The sequence below is a fragment of the Plasmodium gonderi genome, assembly GCF_002157705.1.
Source record: "Plasmodium gonderi DNA, contig: Chr09, whole genome shotgun sequence".
In the NCBI taxonomy this organism is placed as follows: Eukaryota; Apicomplexa; class Aconoidasida; order Haemosporida; family Plasmodiidae; genus Plasmodium; species Plasmodium gonderi.
Genome location: NW_021628934.1, coordinates 1,949,648 through 1,974,148, shown reverse-complemented (window position 1 = coordinate 1,974,148; position 24,501 = coordinate 1,949,648). Strand labels below are relative to the sequence as shown.

Genomic DNA, 24,501 nt, shown 5'->3' with positions numbered 1-24,501 from the left:
AAAAAAAAAAGAAGGAAAAAAAAAAAAAAAAAAAAAAAAAAAAAAAAAAAAAAAAAAAAAAAAAAATAAAAAAAAAAATAAAAAAAAAAGTAAAAAAAAAAAATAAAAAAAAAAAAAAAAAAATTATCTTATAAATTTTTTTTTTTTTTTTTTTTTTTTTTTTTTTGTGCTTTTTCCCATGCATATGTTTACACACAAAAAGTAGTATGCATGGGGTAACACACAGAAGAGGTTCATTATACCCCTCTGGGTGTGCTTATTTACTTTGCTATAACATCCGCTTTGCTGTCTTGATAATCTCTAAGGGATACTAAAATGATATCTCCAGAATTTATCCAAACTCTCTTTCTCATTTTTCCCCTAAGACGAAATAAAAAATTTTAAATTTACTATATTGACTTTAAATGAGCATGCACAAACGCGCTGGTGGCAGGGGTCAAGCGTTCATCGGCTTAGGAGTTCATTGGTTTGGAAATTCATTTGTTTGAGAGTTGATGTGCATTTTTCTCCTTTGTCCTCCATCAGAACATACCTAATATGACACAGTCGCTTAACTCCATCAAAACAGTGGGCTTCCAATCTTCCGTTTCCCAACATTCTTAACACTTGAGCATATTCTACAAAAACAAAGTAGCATCCAAATTTTTCTTTGTGTTTTTTTTTTTTTTTTTTTTTTTTTTTTTTTTTTCACTTAAAAGATATTGCTCGAGTATTTGTGAAGGATAAGCATAAAAATACACATACACTAAATTGTGATGAGTCCTCTTTTTGCATACACTTAAAAATATATGCATAAATAAGTATGTAAATATATGCATAAATAAGTATGTAAATATATGCATAAATAAGTATGTAAATATATGCATAAATAAGTATGTAAATATATGTATAAACGTATGCATATGCAAATATATACATATCTACACACACACAAATAAGAAATGCGTGTCCAATTTTACAAACATGCTTTCTCTAAGATGTCATGAAAATCTAACCTTGGTCTTCTTCCTTATATAACAGTTCTCTTTTTTCTCCTTCGTTGTCATTTTTTCCTCTCCTTCTGTTTTTTCCTCCCTTACCTGTTCATATTTATTTCGTCAAAAAAAAAAAAAAAAAAAAAATTAAATCAAATCAATACATATATACATACATAATAACACACTAAGACGTGTATGCATTTATAGCTTCACTTAAAATAACTTTATTGTCTGTGCTGATTAAAAATCACAAATAATTATAAACACAAAATAGGGGTAATGGTAGGGAGGTTAACGTTCATGGAAAATAGGTATAATTGGTAAGATGTTCATATGGGTTAATAAAAAAAAAAAAAAAAAAATATGCAAAAAGTAAAACATGTTAACCTTTATTCTTTGGCATCTTCTAAAAAGTTACATATAACACAATTGCCTAATCCAGTTTTCAAATAAGTCACGTTTTTTTTTTTTTTTTTTCTTTTGGGTCTCTATGTGGATAAATATGCGATGGAACTGTTTTCTTGTTGTATAATTATCAGCCTTAAATTTCGTGATTTTAGAATGTGAGGGATATTGTTTTTTTTCCTTTGAGGGTGTGGGTGAGGTGGAAATTAAATCTAGTTTTAAATGAGTTCTACTTTTTTTCCTTTTCCAAGCATTTCATCAAATCAAATTTTTAAAAAAATAACACTGAAAATGGATTATTGAGCTATATTCTGTTTGCATTTGTATTGTATTTTTTGTTTGTTTTTTTTTTTTTTTTTTGCTTCTTTTTTGTTTCTTTTTTGTTTCTTTTTTGTTTCTTTTTTGTTTTTGTTTTGTTTCTGTTTTGTTTCTTTTTTGTTTCTTTTTTGTTTCTTTTTTTTTTTCTCAATTAGGCAGTAGGCGAATTTTAAGCGTTAAGGCCCACAAGCGTTTAAGTGCAAGGGTTACAATATTGAGGTGCATCAGAACATCAAGAGATGGTATTTTTTAAAAATTGTTGGTTGATTAAATTAAACATTTACCTAGTCTTAATATAAGAAGAAAAATGTATGTGTTAATTGCACATATAATATATATAACATATAAAAAAATATACCATTACCCCCCCCCCCCCCTCTACCCCAATTTTTATCAGTCCTGTTAAATTTCTTACAAAAAACGTCGGGACAAGCGGAGTCACAAATAAAGAAGAAAAATGTGCTCTAAAAATTTATACCAACCAAAAATTACATATAGCAGATAAGGCAACTATAATAACTAATGTATTATATATATATATATATATATACAAATACATATGTAACACATATTTAATAGCCTTGGCAAAATGAGGAGAAAACACAATTAATATTAATAGGCACACGTATTCTCATTTAAGTGCAAATAATCATGAAAAAAAAGATAGGCAAAATGAAAAAAAGAAAAAAAGGAAAAAAAAAAAAAAAAAAAAAAAAAAAAAAAAAAAAAAAAAAAAAAAAAAAAAAAAAAAAAAAAAAAAAAAAAATAAAAAAAAAAAAAAAAAAAAAAAAAAAAAAAAAAAAAAAAAAAAAAGAAAAAAAAAAAAAAAAAAAAAAAAAAAAAAAAAAAAAAAAAAAAAAAAAAAAAAAAAGTCCGTTAGGTGAATAAGGAATCAGGGATAAGCTACTACACTTATGTAGTATAAAAAAAAAAAAAAAAAAGAGAAAAAGAAAATTGTGTTAAAGTCCTACTTTACATGTGGTGGAAAAGCAGGGGAAATAACAGAAGAAAAAGCAACCATAAAAATGTTTTAAAAGGTACAATGCATATCACATATATATGTAAATATACAACATTATTATTATCTGAGAAAAAATATTCCACATTAATAACATCGAATTTGTAATGTTTCGCAATTTATACATTATTATATGTTTTTTCATAATATAATGAAGTTGTTGCTACAGTTGTATGCACGCTCTTTTATCCGATTTTATAACCTATTATTTACTCCAGTGAAATTTACCTTATTCGATCTTGTCATTTTATTTATTTTTATTCTGGTACAAAATACTGAAAAATAACGGTTAAATTGTGTGTTTTTTTTTTTTTTTTTTTTTATATAACTTTTTATTGAACATATTTAACCATGGCTAACAAATTTCGATTTTCTTCTTATACTAATTATATTTAAAAAAAAAAAAAAAAAAAAAAAAAAACTGGACTTGTTTTCGCATAAAGCTTTACATGGAAAAAAAAATAAATATATATATATTATCATTCATCTTGCTCTATTTCTCACGTGAAAAGAAAAGAACCAGCAGAATGTTTTTTTTTTTTTTTTTTGTCCCTTTGTACATTTAAACCCTTTATCATGATTTAACCCCTTGGCCAGCATACATGTATATAAGTGCCAAGATTCCCCAACTGTTCTACATGTATATTATATGTCTATAGAGACCTTTTAAAAGTTAAAATAGAACTAATAAAATAAATAGAATAAAATAAAGGAAAAGAAGAGAAAAAAAACACTGTAGGAAGAACAAATAGTGTTTCAACATATCGTAGGCAACATACATGTATTTGTCATCTGACCAAGGGTGCTTGAGAATTATTTGAAAATAAATACGAGGGATGCTATTATTCCATGAATCGAAATTTTGAACATGTCATTGGAAAGACAAGAGGGAAAGGCTTGCATGCGAGCATATGAGGGCATGCATAAATGTACCATCACACTGACACATGAACATATATAATTCGGTTATATGTTTGCCATACATGTTATTAAAATATAAAAAAAAATAAAATAAAAAAAAAAAAAAAAAAAAAAGTCCCAAATAAGAACAAACAATACCAAAAACAGCTCCCCTAGGCAAACTAGCCGAAGTTACATTATCGCTTCAAAGAATTAATCCAAAGGGGATATTAACACACACACACTGAGGAGAAGAAGAGGAAGAAGAAGAAGAAAGGGTAATATAACGCACACCCTGAGTGAGCTTAATCTGCTCATATGTTTAGAGGATGCCTATTTTATTGGGAAATACCCCGTTACCTTACGCACATAAGACGGCTGAATTATAAGTAGTCCCCACTCATTTGGTTTCCATTACAATTTTATCCCATTTTTTTTTCACTACCCAAACAGGAACAAAATGAAGGGCGTAAAATTTAAAGACAATTTTGTAAAACTGAAGGAAGAAGGGCCGAGAAATGCAACAACAACTAATTTTTATGGTTCCTACTTTTTATCAGAAAATGAGCACGTGTTTGACATAAACGAATTTGAAGATAACTTAGAAATGAATATGATGACGCATGAAGAAAATTTACTAATTTTAGAAATTAAGAATTTAAATGTATCCATTGCTAATGCTTTAAGAAGAATTATGTTATCAGAAGTACCAACAATTGCAGTAGAGAAAGTTAACATTTTTCAAAATACTGGAATTATAGCAGATGAAATTTTATGTCATCGGTTGGGATTAATTCCATTTAAATTTGATGCAGATTTAATAAATTATAAAGACGAATGTGAAAAATATAACCACTTAAATTGTTTTTGTTTTAAATTACACGTAAAATTTACAAAAAAATTAGGAAGTAATGAAAAATATCGAAGTATATATTCGAGAGATTTAAAGTGGTGCCCAATTAATGAACAACAAAAAACAAAATTTCAAAATAATCAACCCAAAGTTGTAGATGATAATATTTTAATTACAAAAATAAGTAATGGACAAGAGATAGAATTAGTCTGCTTTTTGGAAAAGGGCATTGGTAAAACTCATGCCAAATGGTCACCTGTATGCACAGCTGTTTATAAAATGTATCCATCATTCTCTTTTAATACGGATGAAGAATTTACTAAGGAAGAAAAACAGGACTTGATAAATATTTGTCCAAAAAATGTATTCGATATGGAAGATAGTGATAACTTGGTAGCAAAAAAACCATTGGATTGTTCATCCTGTAGGGTATGTATTGAAAAATATCCAAAAAAAATCTCTTTTGAGAAAATCAAAAATCATTTTGTTTTTACCATAGAATCCACAGGTTGCTTTCCCGCAGCTGATATTTTTAAAAAAGCACTTCTCATTTTGAAGGAAAAAGTACTTAGTGTCAAGGGGGCACTTGAGGATCAAACGATGGTATTATCTTAACGCAAGCTTAACCCATATTTATATGTATATATATATATATATATATATATATATATATATATATATACATACACGTTAAGAAGTAAAACTTCCCACATATTAGAAAAGAGATATATAGTGACACAAATGATAACTAAAAATTACATGTTATGCTGCCACATGTGTCCTAATACATCTGTCTCTTAAAAAATATGTAACTCGTAGAAAAATAACTTTTTCTCGGCGAGGTTATGAAGGTGCATATGTTTTCATGCCTCGATAAAGTCATCATCCCAAAACAATGAGAGATTTATTGTTTGTTTTTCTTTTTTTTCCACCATTCTTCCTCCATTTTTTAAAGATACATCTTCGACAATTTGATTTCCCACGTTAAACACGTATTGATTAATTTGTTTCCTTTCGCCCCTTTCGTTGCCTTTTTTTTTTTTTTTTTTTTTTTTATCACACAGCTGAACTGAACATTTTATTTATATATGTTTTTTCTGTTTCTAAATCTGAACCCATTTTGTGATAATTTAGAAATACACTTAACCCTTAAGAAATGATTCCATGTTTGCCAATAGCTAACCCTTAAGTATGACAAGTTGACGAGAGGCGAACGGCGTGCACTGTACTTTGGGCTTGTTTGTGTGTATACGTGTATATTTGCATGCATGCCATAAATCTCTTATATGTTGATTCATCTTGGAGAAGAAAATGCGAAACAGTTATGCCACACGAATAACATCCTCACCAACGCACACCAAAAAATACACAAAAAAACAAAATAAAAAAAAAAAAAAAAAACAAAAAAAAAAAAATATGTTAAAAGAAGAAAAAAAAGAAAACCCAGACGTGTTGACATCATTTTATGGCTGGATGAGATGCGGGTAAAAACTTTTTTTCAAAATATAACGAATAAATAAAAAGTTAAATATTACGTTAGGATGATAATTCGAGTTGACATTTATCAATTCAAAAAAAAAAAAAAAAAAAAAAAAAAAAAAAAAAAAAAAAAAAAAAAAAAAAAAAAAAAAAAAAAAAAAATCAAATTATGTCAGTCTCTGATCGCACAACATGTGTGTGATCAATACGGGAAAATAAGGCAAATAAAAAGGATTGAAAAGGATTAAAAAAAAGTGTGAAAAAAAAAAAAAAAAAAAGGAAGTAAATAAGTAAAATAGGAACATGTAGTCGACTTATGAAATTGAATACTTCGTGTTGCAGAAGTGTGGTGTGACATCGCATGTATTCACACATCCATATATATACATATATATATATATGTATATATACGCATGTGCGTACACATGTATGTTTGCACAGTGACAGCTATACCCCACGTGGATCTCTCCCCTCTCAGTCATTGTAGTTAAAGCTGCAGCCTTTCTTCTTCATTCGCATCTGCTTCTTATACTTGGCGCTGGAGATTTTGTTGATTCGCTCCTTCTCCTTTTGCTCTTCAAAAAACTCATTTTGAATTTCCTTCACCCATAGCTGTTTTTTGAGCAGAATTTTTTTATCTTCATGTGATAGGGCATTCCATCTGTCAGCAGAAATGTTTAAGCACTTCCTAGTGATATACATTTTGTCACTTTCATCATATTCATCATTTAATATATTGTATTTAATTAGCCATTTTACATTCCATACAACGTAACATATAATATGTTTGGGTATTAGTAAAACTTTTACAATTATTAAATCTGAAAATGAAAACTTTTCATTTTTCTTATTGTTTATGAGCCCCATCTGCTGTGCTACTTCTATTTCTATATCTTCTTCAATTTTTCTTTTTATAGCTAATTCATAGTTGCGGTAATCAGGATGTTGTAATGTTATTTTATTTTGTACTTCTTTTTTGAAAGCTTTATTTTTTGAAAGTTTCTGAACTATTCTTTTCATCTCATATTTTTTATTCATATATTGGAATGCACATAAAAGAAACCCGATAATTACTAAAGCTATTATCACTTTTATTAATTTATATACACAATAAAAAATGAAATATATTACATTAATGAAACTGTTTGGATACTTCAAATAATAATCGTAGTATTTCCTTGTTTGGTTATTCGCTAAAACATTGTAAGCTTTGACAATTTTCTTCTTTTTCTCAGAATCGTAATTATTTTTCATATTTGTCAAATGCCTGTGATAAGCTGATCTGATTTCGTTTATGCTACACTTTTCGCTTACGCCTGAGTGGGAATAGGAATTGAAGAGAAAGTTGGTACATGTGCTGTCAGGTTCCTTGGACTGATGTAAGATCATGCAGCTACGTTCATGCACTGGGTTCTGTAGGTGTGACGTTTAGAAGCTCCCCTTTTTTCCAATTAATATGACAGATCTTAGGGAGGCAGCATGGCATAATTTATAATTCTCTTCAAATACAAAAAACTGATCATACAAAACATGATAGACCTGTATTTGAAGTTCACTTGAATATCTCTATGCCACAATCAATTCATTCGATCATGATGTAACATCTCGTAAAATGTAACACTGTCCTCAGATGGGTACCCCCTACCAGAAAGGGGGGTATTAAGCGTGACACTATGTCCCACTTCTTTTACTTTTTATTTTTTTATTTTATTTTTTTTTTTCATTATATTTTCTTCACTCATCTTACCTAAGATGCTATAACAGTTCTCATTCTTGCAATAAAATTCACTAATCAAATTTTTAAAGAGGCAGCTCACATTGTTCACCAGAATTAGGTATATCAACGTGATGGAGACAAATAATATTCTCATTTTTATTTAGGGTGTAAAAATCGTTGTGTGTTACAATCGGCATTCAGCCTCACTTGGTTTCTCTTTGCTTTGCTTAACCTCACTTGATGTCACTTCTTTTACTCGGCTTTGTTTTACTCTTCTCGCATTCCTTTCACCTCCAATTTTTGCTAGTCTCACTTCACCTTCGCGCAAAATGGTTTTTATTATTATTTATTTTTTTTTTTTTTTTTTTTTTTTTTTTTCTTATATGACCCACTTTAATACGAACTCAAAGGACTACCCTGTATGAACTGGCATACAATAATACACTTTAGAAAAATTCAAAAACAAAAAAAAAAAAAAAAAAAAAGTAGCACATTAATCATCCCTTAAAAACACGCATGGTCAAGATGAATAAAAAAAAAAAAAAAATAAAATAAAAAAGGTAATCGTTGAAGCAGTCAAAATCTTGCTTAGGAAAAATTGCCCATAAACTACTCGGAAATATCTATGTTTTTTATGAGGAAATTACCCATATATTTTACACCGAAATTAATTATTGTATTACAGGGAAATTACCTGCAAATTGCTTGGAACTGCGTAATATTTTCACCAAGTGGCAAAAATATTGAGCATAAATTCTTAGTCAACCTTCGTAACTCTTCTACCTTAGCTAAACTTTGTGTGCACTTAAGAAAAGAGCACACTCGCGTAACATAAAAGGTATTACCAACATTTCCAACATTTTCCGCTTGAAAAGAAAAATTACGTCCTCTGTGTGCCATATTGTATCCTTCATCCCCTTGGGTGAGGCACGCTTCTTCTGGCACAACTGCACAGGCACACATATAATATAAATATATATATAAATATATATATAAACATATATATAAATATATATGTATATACCTACATATACATAGTATTCCTTCCCAAGCCCGCTTTATTGGTTGGTTTATTTAACAGTACGAAATTAGGTGTTACATATAAAGTTCAATTTGAAACTGAAAAAAAAAAAAAAAGGGGAATATCTCTTCATAAAAACGTAGCCCATATAAGTCCCTCAATTGAATGGAGAATTAAGTAAATAATTGTTTAATGCTTTTCAAACTGATTAATGTTTTTTCTCTTGAGCTTTCATTTTTCTGGATGAGTAAATTCAGTTTCATCTTTACCAAGATACATAAATATACATACGATACATTGCATATGTGTGTGCACATATTTGTGTATACATTTGAAATGTGGATAAAATTTCTTTTTCTTTTTTTTTTTTTTTTTTTTTTTTTTTTTGCTGTCCAAAAAAATCGAAGGTAAAGTAATATACAATTATCCATCAACCATTGCATACACACATGCACACCAATATATGTAAATACATGTGTACACGCACATAAGGTAAGATTAATTAAAGTCAATCAACCCATGAGTAATTCAAATGACTGTATTTTAATCAAGAAATTGTAATCACACATGTATTTTTTTTTTTTTTTTTTTTTTTTTTTTTTTCCCCCCGCATCAGTCAAGTAACTAATTCTTTTGCTTTTCATTAATCAGCAGATTGAACTATGTTTTTATATTTGCACACACGTAGTTGTTGATTTGTACACCCTTTTAACAACACTGACATTTCCCAAATGATTCGTAGCATTTACAGTTTATTATTACGCCGCCTTGACATTATGTACATTTGTGTCAGTAAGAAAATAATATACCACATGCTACAGTAAACATCATATGAGAATTTTCTGGCATGAGAATTTGAACGAAATTGTTTTGTCTTACCAGGGATTGAATTAAAAACGAATGACAACAACATTATTTCATGTGTCTGCGTAATTTTTTTTTTTTTTTTTTTGTACCGTGTAATTTATAACCCTCGCGCAGCCATATGGCCATCATATAAGTGAACCACATTTATATAAACATAGTGAAATTCAAAAAAAAAGAAAAAAAAAAAAAAAAAACACTTACACACAGAATAAAGTAGAACATAGTATAGTAACACAAGTATCCAAACTAATACAAAGAGGAGCTGAATTTGCGACTTATACAGTTTCAGCAAAGTCACACTTGGGGCACTAATATTGACATCGTGTAAAAATGGAAAACTGCGCGTGTCAGAAGTTCGATAAGAAAACATTAGTTTCATTTTAGCATGTACGAGCTTTATAAGAAAAACCTAAATGAAATTTTTCTAGAATTCTTTTCTCTCTCTCTTTTTGTTTTTATTTTTTTTTTTTTAAAAAACCAGTTTTGTGATCATAAGTGGTTCATTTTTTTTAAATTTCTTTAATTTGTTACTTGCATAAATTAATTTATTTTAGTCATTTTGTGCACATTTACAAATCGTAACTTCTTATGTTAGGTCTAACTCATTAAATGTTATCAGTGAGGAGTATACTTAACGTGTATGCATTAAATGAGGACCTTTGCTTCGTCTCTACGTATCTTTAAAACGTGCATAAGTATCCGTGTGTGTGTATGTATGTATGTGTGAAATTGGGGTGACAGGCGAAAACAACACATACTTTGTAATAACTGCACATAACAAGAATAATATAAAAGTTCAATCGTTTTTGTGTTGGCTTGGATTAACAAATCAAAACAACTTCCAACCAAGTATAAACTTCAATTAATGTGACAAAAACGTTTTTTTTTTTTTTTTTTTTTAAATTGTCCATCTTCAGTACAATTTTCCATGTACACATACAAACACACTAACCTTAAAACAGTTGCACAGGAGAAAATAAAAATTCCCCTCTATATCACTTAATCATACCATAATCACCACCATACGTAACAACTGGCTGTCTCTTATTTTTCTTTTTCTTCAAAATGTTTCAAAAGGTAACATATGGGCACAACTTATTTGTTTATTTTATTTTATTAAATTATATTTTTTCCTTTTTTTTTTTTTTTTTTTTTTTATAAAAAGCAAGAAAAAAAAAAAAAAAAAATTATGCATTGTTCAGGGCAGTTGTAATATCATGTTAAGGAAAAAATGAATTAAAAAGTTTTGATATATTTAAAAGGATCCTTTTTCAAATGTCTCCTTTCATGGGTGGTTTATCCTCCTGTTCTGCCATTTTACGCCTTTACCAAATTGACCAAATTTAATTTTCTACGTTTTCTCATTTCCTAGTTATCCTTTTGTCCTTTTTTTGGTGTTTTTTATGGCGTTTTTTATGGTGTTTTCTGTTTTTTTTTTTTCTTCTTATTTTTTCTTCTTATTTTTTCCTCTTATTATTTTCTCTAATTTTTTTCTCTAATTTTTTTCTCTAATTTTTTTTTCTAATTTTTTTCTCTAATTTTTTTCTCTTATTTTTTTCTCCTTTTTTTTTTCTCCTTTTTTTTTGGCAAACATAATGCGTAGGTGCTTAAGTTGTGTAAAATAAAAAGATGGGTTAGGCACATAAACCCCGAAAAGGCCGTGGAATTAATCACGGGAAAAAAATTACACCATACGACAATAATCCCATTTTAACCGTCTGAACAGTTTCCATATCATCTTTTATCCACCCTTGCGACAAATATTTTCATTTTTTAATACCATATTTATTAATTGCCTCCTGTAAAATTCTTTCTTCCGCAGAATGCGAACAATTTTTCATGTGTAATTCATGATCTGTAACCTTATATTAGCAATTTGTGTTTCACATTTTGAGTAATTCCCGGTTCTCACTATCCCACATATGGGAATTGCAACACGTGACCGAATGGGTGTGGAATAAGTGACGCCTTAATTTCAACCTGCACTCTTTTTTTAATTCTTGCTGCCATTTTTTCTTCCATTTGCCTCTACACCCAATACACCTACTATTCCCTTTATGCTCTCTACAAAACCTGTTTTTTTTTTTTTTTTTTTTTTCTTTTTTTCCTCACAAAACAGTATTTTTTGTTATGGAATCCTAGAACGTTATGTGGAAAATGAAAAAGAAAGAAAAAAGATTCCTTGAATTTATTCTTACGTTCGAATCTCCATAAATTTTATAAAATTAATGAATTTATTGTGCGGATATTTTAATTATCCTTATTATCAAATTTTTTAAGATTTTTTCACAACTCGCTCGATTTGTTAAATCTATTCAATTTTTTTTTTTTTTTTTTTTTTTTTTTTTTGTTTCATGTGTTAATAAAATGGGATAAAAAAAAAAAAAAAAAAAAAAAAAAAAAAATTGGATGTAACACTTAAGCAATAAAAAGGCGATGATATTATTTCCTCCATTTTGCCACCTTCCTTGGGATTTGTTATTTTCGGCTAATCACAAGTGTCGTGTATTTCATACACTCCTGTTTATGAATGTGTGTTTATTTTATTATCCTTAATTTCGCGTTATTATTTTATTGCTCTTATTTTTGCGTTATTATTTTATTGCTCTTATTTTTGCGTTATTATTTTATTGCTCTTATTTTTGCGTTATTATTTTTTTGCTCTTATTTTTGCGTTATTATTTTATTGCTCTTATTTTTGTGTTATTATTTTTTTGCTCTTATTTTTGTGTTATTATTTTTTTGTCCCTATTTTCGCGTCACTATTTTTGTCTCCTTCCCTTTTTCTTGTTCCTGTTCATGTGCACACACACCTACACACACGCATGTTAGAGTGTAAGTTTGTGTAAATCCACCTTACGCACCCTTTTCTGTAATTCCTTTTAATTCGAATCTCTCATTTTATTTCTGAAACATATGCAGAGATACAATCCCCCCCTTGAAATAAATAATAAATTCGTTAATTCAGGAGCTTGTTACTTATTCGTTATTGTTAGCTTTGTTCTTTGCTGTTGCACATTGCTGTTTTTTCTTGCCGACATGCTTCCTTGATCTTCTCTGATCTTCGCTGCTGGCCGTTGTTTTTCGCTGTTTTCTTTATTTTGCTAATATCGTCTTGTACTTATTTTCCATTTGTAAAAATTTCAATTATCCCATGAATTTCACATACTCTATTTTTTTAAAAATATATCTTATCTATATGTAAGCACGTGTACATGCACAAACGCAATCTTCTATATATGTGCACATATATATATGTATACACATTTATTCATACATTTATACTTCCTACCCCCGAGAGCACGCGTGTATATAAAACATACCATATGAATGCTGCAACTTAAAAACCTAGTCAAATTAGTAAATAATTATAATAAAACTTTTCTTTTTTCACTTTTATTCCATCTCTTCTTTTTTCTTTTTTCTTTTTTCTTTTCTTTTTTTTTTTTATATACATGATCTTCAAAATTTTCACAAGAAAAATCAACCAATTTTTATTTGAACAAAAAAATACGCAAGTGTGAATATGTAGATTAGTAGAGCTTGTTGCATTTTTTTTTTTTTTGCCTTTTTCTTGGCCTTTTTTTTGGCCTTTATTTGCCCTTTTTTTTGCTTTTTTTTTTTTTTTTTTTTTTTTTTATATGTCGAATTTAATTAATTTAACTAAAAAAAACATTATGTTTGTTCATTTGAAAAAAAAAAAAAAAAAAAAAAAAAAAAAAAAAAAAAAACGAATTAATTAAGTTGTTGTATTTTCACACATCTTAAAAGAAAAGAAGTTGTGGGACAAAATTTTAATTAAGCCTTTTAACGTGTATCTGCATTTGTACGTGTTTTTTGTGTATATGTATTTTGTGCATGTATTTTGTGCATATATTTTGTGCATGTATTTTGTGCATGTATTTTGTGTATGTTTTGTGTGTATGTTTTGTATGTATTTTTTTTTTTTTTTTTGTATGTTTTGGTCATATGTGTTGGTCGTATGTTTTGTTTGTACATGCGCAAGCTTATACATATTCACTTCTATACACACTTTGTATATGTCAATTTTTTTTTTTGTAAATACATCTTCTAATTTCACAACAACATATATTTGTATGTGTGGGTGTGCATAACACTATGCTCTCTCACTTCTAACTGGATCTCATCTTCTTTCCTTCATGACTTCAGAACCTGAAATGTGTGATATAGATGCCTCACACCTTTCAGCAAATTAACTTCTAAACTGTGATAAAAGGGTAATGACAAAATGTCGTTACAAGAAGGGTTAGTATAATATGTAAATTTACATGTGTGTATTAAACTAATTTTATTTTAGTAGAAGAAATTTTATTTTTTGGCACTTGCGTTTGTCGCACTACTATTTGGTGCACTCTCTACTTTGCAACAACAACTTTTTTTTTTTTCTTTTCTTTTTTGTTTTATTTTTTTATTTATTTTATTTTTTTTTTTTTTTTTCTTTCTCTCCCTCCACCCCCCGTTCATTCTACAAATTTACCCTTTTTGATTCTTTTTATGATCAACTTGATAATTCACATATGTAAATTCGTAAGTGTTACACCTGCGCAGAACCAACAATTGTAAATCCCGAATTACATTCTCAAAATCCATTGAGTGTGCAAAATGCATGTTTTCTCAGGGACAAAGAGAGCGTAAAGTTTATTCATACAAAAAAAAAAAATAAATAAATAAATAAAAATAGAACAAACCAACGAGGAAAAAATCTAGCATCAACGTGAACATATCAAATAAACATATAAATGTAATACATATATTTTTTCAACCACTAATTCATAAGTAGAGCAAAAAATTATCCTGTTTATAATAGTCTTCTCAGAATAAATCTCATGAATGGAACAACAAAAGATTTATAGTGTGTTAAATTACAAAAAAGGACTCATTAATCATACATAAAATCAGAAAATAAAATGAGCAATTTACCTAATTTGGCGAAAAATATAGAGGATGAGAGAGTTAAGGATACTAGCAATCATATGTCAAACCCAGATTTCATAAAAAAACGCAGCTCGGAGGTACTGCAACAGTTGGAAGCGCGATGTCAGAAAGTCAATCACGAGGAATGCACTAATCAAAAATTAATGATTATTCGAGATATGTCAACTAACCAAGAAGAACCTTCAAATGAATCTGACCATTCTAATGGCAGTTTCGAGGAAAAAATATTTTTATATGAACAAATGAATGCGATGGAGAATATGAATAACAACATAGATCATGAGGAGAACGATTTTAGCACCAATATTTTAGTTCATTCATCTTTGAAGGAAGGGGTATATTCCATGCATGATATTGAGCTGAATGAAAGCACGATAGAAATCCAAAAGAGTTCAAGTAAAAATGACATAAAAAATGAACAGACAAATGATCTCCATATTTATAGCGAAAATGAGACAGAAAAATCCTCATTTCCAAAGGGAGGGCACTTGATCGATGAAGGAAATAAGAATTACTTGAGTAATGACAAAAATGGGAAGGAATGGAAGAATCTAATAATTAGACATTTATCCGTTGAAAGTGAACAGAATGATAGATATTCTAAACTGCATCCCAATGAAGGGTGTAACAAAGCCAAGAGTGTTAATATGCTGCATATAGAGGAATGTAATGACAATTCACAAAGAAACAATTTGGAATATGTAAATGAGAGCACAATTTTTAAAGAATTACAAAATGTGCGAAATGAATTTATCATAAATGAATCATTTTCAGAAAATATTCACAGTGAGAAAAACCCACGTAGATATAACGATGATAATGAGGTAGATAATGGGGTTCATAATGAGGATAATAATGGGGTAGATAATGGGGTTCATAATGAGGTAGATAATGGGATAGATAATGGGGTAGATAATGGGGTTCATAATGAGGTAGATAATGGGATAGATAATGGGGTAGATAATGGGGTTCATAATGAGGTAGATAATGGGATTCATAATGAGGTAGATAATGGGATTCATAATGAGTTTAATGATGAGGTAGATAATTATAATAATGATTGCGATAATAATTACAATGAAAATTACAATGAAAATTACAATGAAAATTACAATGAAAATTACAATGACAATTACAATGAAAATTACAATGAAAATTACAATGACAATTACAATGAAAATTACAATGAAAATTACAATGACAGTTATGATGACAATTATGATGACAATTATGATGACAATTATGATGATACGAATTTTTCTCCGCCACACGAAAAGCAAAATGCACCAACAAATCTCGCGAAAGAGCATGAACACGCACAGAAAGATGCATACAATAATGATTCAAAACAAACATGTGCATTCGTCAAGGAAATAAAATCTAGTTCGAATGATAACCAGAATGATATGCACGTAAAAATGGTAAATGACTCTACAGATGCACAAAATGTGAAAAATGAAAATGATAGCATGCTTCAGAAATCAATCACACTAGAAGGAGATGTCTATTCTGAACGCGTAATAAATTGTGCAAACGCAGGTACCGATACTAGTAGAAGCAATGTCAATCTCGTAAGAAATAAAGAAGAACATATGAACGGAATCCAAGTGAATAACCAAATATTTGAGCATGATATGATTCCAAATACATTTAAAAAAAAAAGAGATATCACAGAGATTGAAGATGATATCCATTTAATTAGCGCGAAAAAAAAAATAAATTTTATTTCCCCCGTTAATAATATTTTATTGTGTGAGGATAAGGTCGACGAAAACTACAATGATATCGAAATTCAGGCGCGCAATAATGCTAGATCTTTGCACAGTGCACCGATATCCAATATCCCGCAATTTAGTACACTCAATCCTGGTATCCCCCAAAACTGCACCCTCAATAGCGGTACCCCCAAGAACTGTACCCACAATCCCGGTACCCCCAAGAACTGTACCCCAAATTTTTGTACCCCAAATTCCTATACCCCAAATTCCTGTACCCCAAATTCCTGCACCCCCAATATCAGTACTCCGAAACTGAAAATAAGTACATCCGTTAAGTCAAATGAAGCTGTAATAGTAAATGAAACGAGGAATATGCACCATGTAGAAATACATGAAAAAAAAGACATATCTACTGAATGCATGCAAAAGGATCCTATTACTGAACATGTCTCATCCAATGCCTGTACTACTTTTAACACATTAGAAGATGAAAGAAACCACGAGCTCAAGGATCAATTGCCCTTGAAAGACGCAAGCATTACTACCACAGTGTACTGCAAAATAACAGCCATTCCTGAAGAAGTACATATAGAACGCCAAATTAATTTATCAAAAAAAAATTATGATGAGTGCACACATTTCGGCAATTTTTCGTGTACTCCTTTTGATCTTCCCGATGCAGAACTTAAAACGCAAAACGAGGTAGAAAAAGAAAAATATATAAAAAATTTGGAACATCTAGATAGCGAAAATATTGTTAAAAATGTGGAAAATGAAAATACTGTAAAAATTGCAGAAAACGAACATATTGTAAAAAACGTGGAAAATCCAGAAAATATCAAAAACGAAAAAATCGAAATATACGAAAAAGGCGAAATATACGAAAAAGGCGAAATATACGAAAAAGGCGAAATATACGAAAAAAACGAAAAATATGAAAATTATGAAAAAAACGAAAAATACGAAAAAAACGAAAAAAACGAAAAAAACGAAAAAAACGATAATTGGGGAAAAAACACACCAAACAAGAAAAACACGAAAAATCAAAAGGGAACGCAAAGAATACAAATCGAATCCAAAGCACTAAATACATTGCTACCACAAAATACACTGCCACCACGAAATACATTGCTACCACAAAATACACTGCCACCACAAAATACACTGTCACCACAAAATACACTGCCACCACAAAATACACTGACGCTGCAAAGTGGAAATTCGCTTGAACAAAGCATTTCCGTCCCCGTTAACACAACCATAAACAATATAAACTTTGACAAAGCATCACTTACGAATCAGAACCCAATTATCTCTGTCGACAAGCGAACAAATACCTTTCCAACTAACCATCATAGTGGTGTCGAACACTCTGGGAATAATAACTCACTCAAGAACAAATCTTCAGAAAATATTAAGAAATCTACTCCAATGGGAGATAAATTGGAAGCACGAGTATTAACTTCGCCTTATCAAGGGAATGAGGCAAAGGGGCATCTTCCTTTTGATGCTAATGGAACTATGAAGTCTGACATGATGAGAAAAAATAATATAGGATGTCACAATGGGATTGGTATGAAAAATGCACCTCAGAACATCCATAATGAAAACAGCATGAACAGAATGAATGGTTTAAATAACCGTAGCAGCAACATAAACAACCTAAACAGCTTAAATAGTCGGGGAAGTCAAAACACATCTAGTTACATTAACAATGAACAGTTGATGAATTATCTAAATGAACAAAATCGAACAGAAAATATTTCCCATAAAGAACATCAAATGGAATCTCTTACCAAGCAAATAATTAGAAATAGTGTAAGTGAAGACGACACTACCGTACCAGAATATCATAATGATAATATAGAATTTTTAAGCAGTGAAATAATGTTGAGAAAAGCTAGTCAAGAAATGAACCCTAATGACATAATGGAAGACAACCATGTACCAAATGAAAGAAATCAAGAAATAATTTTTAACAGAATTAAGCAAGAAACTGCTATAAGTGTATTGCATAAGCAAAATGGTTCCCATTTTAATGGAGAACGAATGATGGAAAATACAAATCTTGAGAAAAACACGAATAGCTCCATACACAATGAAAACATGAGGATTATGAACGAGGAAATTTTACCAGACAAGCTGAATGAGAATGATAGAGTTACACAGTTTATTGACAAGAATGATATAGATGCACCAGATACCCTTAATGGAAGTTATGGCACAACCAGGATAAGCGTCGTAAGTGGTACGAGCGATATGAGCTGTATAGGAGGTATGGGCCGTGTAGGTGGTATAAGTGGCACAAATTGCATGAACAGTATGAACAATACAGAAAACATCAACAACATCAACGACATGAACTGCATGAACAGTGTGAAAGATGTGAACAGTGTGAAAGATGTGAACAGTGTGAAAGATGTGAACAGTGTGAAAGATGTGAACAGTGTGAAAGATGTGAACAGTGTGAAAGATATGAACAGTGTGAAAGATATGAACAGTGTGAAAGATATGAACAGCATGAACAGCATGAACAGTGTAAACAGCATGAACAGTGTGAACAGCATGAACAGCGTGAACAGCGTGAACAGCATGAACAGCATGAACAGAATGAAAAGCATGAACAACATGAACAGTATTCACAGCGTAGGTGAAGAAAAAACATCAGAAGATTTACATAGTCAGCGCATGTACAATGGAAAATTAAGGTGCGAGATGAACAATCAGAGCTTTACAACAGAAATGAATGCACAAAGTGTTATTGGCTTCTCCGATCAACATAGTTTAATTAACTTTGTAAATAATGAAGATATGAAGTGCCAAAGTGACCTAAATAGTGCATATAACGAAATAACCAATAATCCTATGGATCAAAATGCGTTAAATGATTCAGGCATCAACTACAACAACACAGATCTAACTGATGATAAATATATTCAATGGTTCGACACAATATATACAGTGTGTGTAAAATTGGATGATTTGTGTTGTAAGTTAAATGCAGATTATCCACACTCAATGAATTTATGGGAAAATAATGGAAAACCAACTGTTTACGAATTAAAATCTAAATTTCAAAATAATAATAGTTTAAAAATGTTATGCAGAAATAACCAAGTAGATAATGTACCAACTGGAAATGCAAATATTATTCCCAACATGTTTAATGATTTAAGTAGTAGTGATAGTAGTGCGAATAGCAATTGTAGATGTGTAATTTCCAACTTAAATAACCACAATGAAAGAACAATGAAAAAACAGAATAATTTTATAGCAGAAAATTATGAAAATAATATTTCTCTATATAACAAGAGTCATTGTAAAGATATGGAACATATGTACAGTATGAAAAACATAAATAATAATGTTAATTATGTTAAAGATCTCTCCAATCCAAACACGAACCCAACTTCAGATGATCATCCACTTAATAGGGTTCAGATCAAAGGAGAAAATGACGCAACAAATAGAAAAGTTCAACTTGAGTATACACTTAACAGAAATATATACAATCATGGAAATTATCACTCCTTGGATGATAAGGTTATCCATTATGAAAATGAAAAAAAAACATTGAAAAAATCGGATCTCACACCTTTCCCCAATGAATTATCAAAGGATACCTTAGAATTGTTAAATATGTACAGTAGGAACCATGCAGAAGTATGTGATAACAACATGTATGTTAAGAATACATGGAACACAGATCAATTCAAGGGAGAACTATATGCACGCATCCCTATTTATACGAATCCCCCTACCTCCAGTAGAAGCAACAACATCGGAAGCAGCAACAGCAGCAGCAAAGGAAGTAGTAGCAAAGGATGCAGCAGCAAAGAGAGTAGCAGCAAAGGATGCAGAAGCAAAAGATGTAGGAGTAAAGGATGCAGCAGCAAAGGAAGCAGTAGCAATCATAACAATCTCAGAGATCATCCATTTAGTAACATCGTCCATGAAGCCACAAACAATATGTCACAAGCAGGAACAGGAAACGCTTTAATGAATTATGCAAATGAAAACGGAAGATTAACATCATACATAATGGATGACCACCATAACATGAACTTTTTGATCCAGAATGATGTGGATGTAAACAATGGAAAGAAAAAAAAAGGAGGAAAAAGAAATTCAGCAAATAATAATAAAAGTAGTACAGAAAAAAAAGCAATAAAAAAATGTGGAAATCTCAATAGAAATAATAATAAAATTATAAAAAGCGAAAGTGAATTTGAATATCTCTTAGAATTATCAGATAAAGAAGGACCTAGTTTAGAAAATCCAGATGATCTTAAGTGTGATGTCGCAGGGGTTTATTGGGACAAGAGGAGCTGGATTGCATCATGGTATGATAATGGAAAACGTTATTACAAATCTTTTTCTGCCAAAACACATGGATTCTATAGATCCAAATTCTGGGCTATCAAGGTTAGACTCTCCAAGGTTAAAGGGCAAACCATCTTTGGTAAAAATTCTCGCAAAAACAAAGATAATGCTGCAGACAATGTTACGGAGAAAGCTGAAGACACTGTTGTGCAGAAAGTGGCATACAATGCTGTAGAGAAAACTATAGATAACATTGTTGGAAATGCTATAGGCAATGCTATAGACAATGTTGATCTCACTATGACTTTTAATAGTTCAATTGTAAGCGAACATAATAAATTATCACTTGGGAATGTGTAGGAAAAAAAAAAGAAAAAAAAAAAAAAAAAAAAATATGGCTTATGTCGTGGTAACGCTGTTGAAGACAAAAATATGGCTTATGTCGTGGTAACACTATTGAAGATATCTGTATGACATTGCATAGAATGAGAATGTATATATATATCACGAATAAGGTAAATGTTCACATGAACCAATGGATATCTAGTAACAACACACATTTATATGGATACTCACAGACCTTCATGATATGAACCCTATGACAAGCAGAAATATCCTTAAAGGAAAATAAAAAAAAACAAGTTAGAAACGATTCTCCATGTATAAAACCATACTTTGATGAACCACTGCAAACACAATATATATTTATGTTATTTATTTTTCTACAACATTACTGAACTGTACACATCAAGGGTAACAGTCTGAAGTCCCCACAGCAACATACCTAAGAGATTATCTTAAACGCTTCTTTTCCCCCTGTGAGAATATGATCCTCACTAGTTAACATGTTTCCAAATAGACATGCCGACAAGTGTAACCTACGGTGGAACGACACTCTCTTAGCATAGTGCAAAGGTATAAAAACAGAAGGGATGAATTTTAACGCATACACACATATATATATATATATATATATATATATATATATGTGTATACACATACATATGTACGTATATTTTATTTTTATTTTAGGCGGGAAAAAACTCGCAAGCTCTTAAATCCATTAAAAAGTTATAGTTACATTTTGTTCACAAGCATATGAAGCTATTGTTCACTTCTTTTCGCGAACTAGCCAATCACATGTTTGCACATGTAATCATTGATAACGTAAATAATAATATAAAAGTTGTCCGATTTTATGAATGTCTCCTCCCCTTTGTGTTCTCTCCACTCTCACCACTAAGTGCTTAAAATTACATTGTTTTTGTGTACATATATATACATACCTCCCCAGATATATGTACATATGTTTGTTGTTGGGCATATGCCTCCTCAATTTTTTCATTTCACACTCTGCTTTTCTTCTCGTTTTCTATTTTCCCGAGTAAGCATATGTCATCACCACCACTCCCAATTGCTCCTTTTATGTTTTCATACTTGCACATTTTCATGCTTGCACTTTTGTGCGTTCCCATATTTACTTCCTATTTATGCTTTTTTTTTTTTTTTTTTTTTTTTTTTTTTTTTTTTTAATTGTAAAAAAACTTAAAATCAAAGATACCTCGTAAAAACGGAGGTTCGCAAAATTTAACACACATTGTGTATTCAAATTATTGGAGGAAAACCATGACATCCATAAAATTAATTCACGTATGCATGTAAGCTACGGAGGTGTATGTCTTTTGGAAAAACATGAAAAGGAAAACCCCTCTTTTCCCAAAACATATACACATGTGATTAATCCCCTAATGTATTTTTTCTCTCTCGAATGTAATTTTCTGACGATAAAGATGTCGTAAATTATACTCCAATATATACACGAATATGAACGGTTCTATAATTTTAATGCATGTGTAAACTTGGAAGAGAAAAAAAAAAAAAAAAAAAAAAAAAAAACATTACCTAAAAAAGTTGGTGATCAGAAGATAAAAAGAATAAGAATTTCTTATTCTCACCAATGATGGTTATTGACAAATGCGTGTCATCTACCAATTCACACATACAGACACACTTCCCAACCATGTGGCATATATACATCTAACGAATTTGAATGCAGTCTTCCCATCCTTGCAACACACATATACTGAGCAAGAACGAATGAATAGAAAAAAAAAAATAAAATAATAATAATTAAAAATAATAAACTAAAATGAAGCACACTAAAATAAACTTAAATGAAGAACACTAAAATAAATTAAATGAAGAACACTAAAATAAATTAAATGAAGAACACTAAAATAAACTTAAATGAAGAACACTAAAATAAACTTAAATGAAGAACACTAAAATAAACTTAAATGAAGAACACTATAAAATAAACTAAGATAAAGTAACGTAAAGTAAAAGTATCTGATTCACAAACGCAACATATTATTAACAATGCCAGCACACTCCTTCACATTATCAATGTAAACAGTGTGTGATGCGTTTGGCAAAACAAAATTGTGGCAAGTAGGGAAAAAATTTTTTATAATGGATTCATAGTCCGGTATGGTATAAACTAGATCAGATTTTTGTCCAATAATAAAATTGCAGGGGTTAGTGTACTTATATTTATCACAGTTCAGAGGAAAACTAAGAATATGAGGTAATTCTTTATATATGGTGTCCACATTAATTTTCCATAAAAGCTTCTTATTTTCGATTGGTTGATTATCATTAGAGGAATTCTTCTTTAAAGGTTCCATGTTTGGATCTTCAAGAAAATTTGTTTCCTTTCTAACTTCTTCCGTGACCTCCACAAGAGACATACAAATAAATTGTGCGAAAGAGTTAGAAATGTTTGGAATTTTCTCCCTCAGTTGATCCAAAAATTGTGCCTTAGTTCTTGGTTTCATCTTTGTTTTAATATTAAAAAGAATTTCAGTCATGTAACTAATATTGTAGGGAAGTTTAACATGAGTGCTCTTAGTGTTGTAATCAAATGGTAAAATATCCATAACGATTAAATGAGAAAAAAGAGATGAATTTTTTAAAGCACAGTACATGGACACTTTTCCTCCTAAACTAAAACCAACTAAACAACATTTTTTAATTTGAAGTTTTTCTAAAACGTTTTTTATATCATTTTCCATTTCTTCATATTTCATAGTATCAGTATGTATTGAATTCCCATGATTTCTTAAATCAATTGTTATGATTTTATTACTTTTTAAATATTTATTAAAAAAGCGAAAATTCTTTTTACTTCCATAACACCCATGAATTAGTACAATGGGTATATTACTTGTCTCATCCTTGTATATATTTGTATTATTGTGAATTGTGAATGATATACCATCTACAATATGTTCTATTTCTTTGCTTTCTCTGCTGCTTCCGAATGAATTAAATACACTACTACTCATAATTCTTGTTCTTACATTATTCGATGCAGTGCTACTTATACTCTTCCCATATTTATACCTTGACAAGTTATTTACACACCTTATACTATCACGCAATTTTATGCTTTCCTTAAGAAACAAGCTTAACATTTCCTTTTTCCTTTCACTAGTATTTGTACCTTGTCTCAATATCTCCCTTAATTCCCTTCTCTGGAAAAATAAAAAACACCTGCACAGGTTAACTATTTCTGAAATGATATAAACCGAACGCACTACTGATAGGAGGAACATTACGTTTCCATAGAAAGAAAGCTGTAAAGGGATGCTAATTCCATTAGACTAATTTACCTCTCCCTTCTTTATAAAAAAAAAAAAAAGGAAGAAAAAAATCAACTCTGATGGCCCCTTACAATGTTTTGTTTCGAATCGTTTCTTCGTGCTTTATCAAGACTTGGTTCTCTTATATTTTTTTTTTAACACATTAACTAACCCTTATTAGATTTGTTTTACCTTATTTAATTTAATTAACTCTTTTAATATATTTCGTTCATTTAATTTATTTTTTGCGTATCTCATTTTCGATTCTTCCCCCTTTTTTATTAAACTTCTTCACACCTACAGGA

The 24,501-nt window shown here is 29.9% G+C and overlaps 5 protein-coding genes across 5 annotated transcripts in view; 2 read left to right on the top strand and 3 right to left on the bottom strand.

The window, feature by feature from the left end:
* Window positions 1-1,380, bottom strand: part of PGO_093960 (translation initiation factor eIF-1A) — a gene marked incomplete at both ends in the record, with an annotated part of 2,139 nt that extends 759 nt beyond the window's left edge. The window contains 4 exons of the mRNA XM_028687984.1: window positions 265-360; window positions 533-617; window positions 996-1,079; window positions 1,365-1,380. Of these exons, the coding sequence (XP_028543785.1) occupies window positions 265-360; window positions 533-617; window positions 996-1,079; window positions 1,365-1,380 (281 nt within the window). The remainder of the gene's footprint in view (window positions 1-264; window positions 361-532; window positions 618-995; window positions 1,080-1,364) is intronic.
* A 2,698-nt stretch (window positions 1,381-4,078) lies between these two features.
* PGO_093950 (DNA-directed RNA polymerase I) lies at window positions 4,079-5,086 on the top strand (the record flags this gene model as incomplete). Its single annotated transcript, XM_028687983.1, has 1 exon — window positions 4,079-5,086. One exon carries the CDS (start codon window positions 4,079-4,081, stop codon window positions 5,084-5,086), a length of 1,008 nt encoding a protein of 335 aa, XP_028543784.1.
* A 1,338-nt stretch (window positions 5,087-6,424) lies between these two features.
* Window positions 6,425-7,821, bottom strand: PGO_093940 (DnaJ protein; the record flags this gene model as incomplete). Its single annotated transcript, XM_028687982.1, has 2 exons — window positions 6,425-7,266; window positions 7,698-7,821. 2 exons carry the CDS (start codon window positions 7,819-7,821, stop codon window positions 6,425-6,427), a joined length of 966 nt encoding a protein of 321 aa, XP_028543783.1.
* Window positions 7,822-14,753: 6,932 nt separating this feature from the next.
* On the top strand, window positions 14,754-20,912 carry PGO_093930 (transcription factor with AP2 domain(s); the record flags this gene model as incomplete). The annotated part of the gene is made up of 1 exon (XM_028687981.1): window positions 14,754-20,912. One exon carries the CDS (start codon window positions 14,754-14,756, stop codon window positions 20,910-20,912), a length of 6,159 nt encoding a protein of 2,052 aa, XP_028543782.1.
* Window positions 20,913-22,906: 1,994 nt separating this feature from the next.
* Window positions 22,907-24,169, bottom strand: PGO_093920 (alpha/beta hydrolase; the record flags this gene model as incomplete). Its single annotated transcript, XM_028687980.1, has 1 exon — window positions 22,907-24,169. One exon carries the CDS (start codon window positions 24,167-24,169, stop codon window positions 22,907-22,909), a length of 1,263 nt encoding a protein of 420 aa, XP_028543781.1.
* Between the last annotated feature and the right edge of the window lie 332 nt (window positions 24,170-24,501).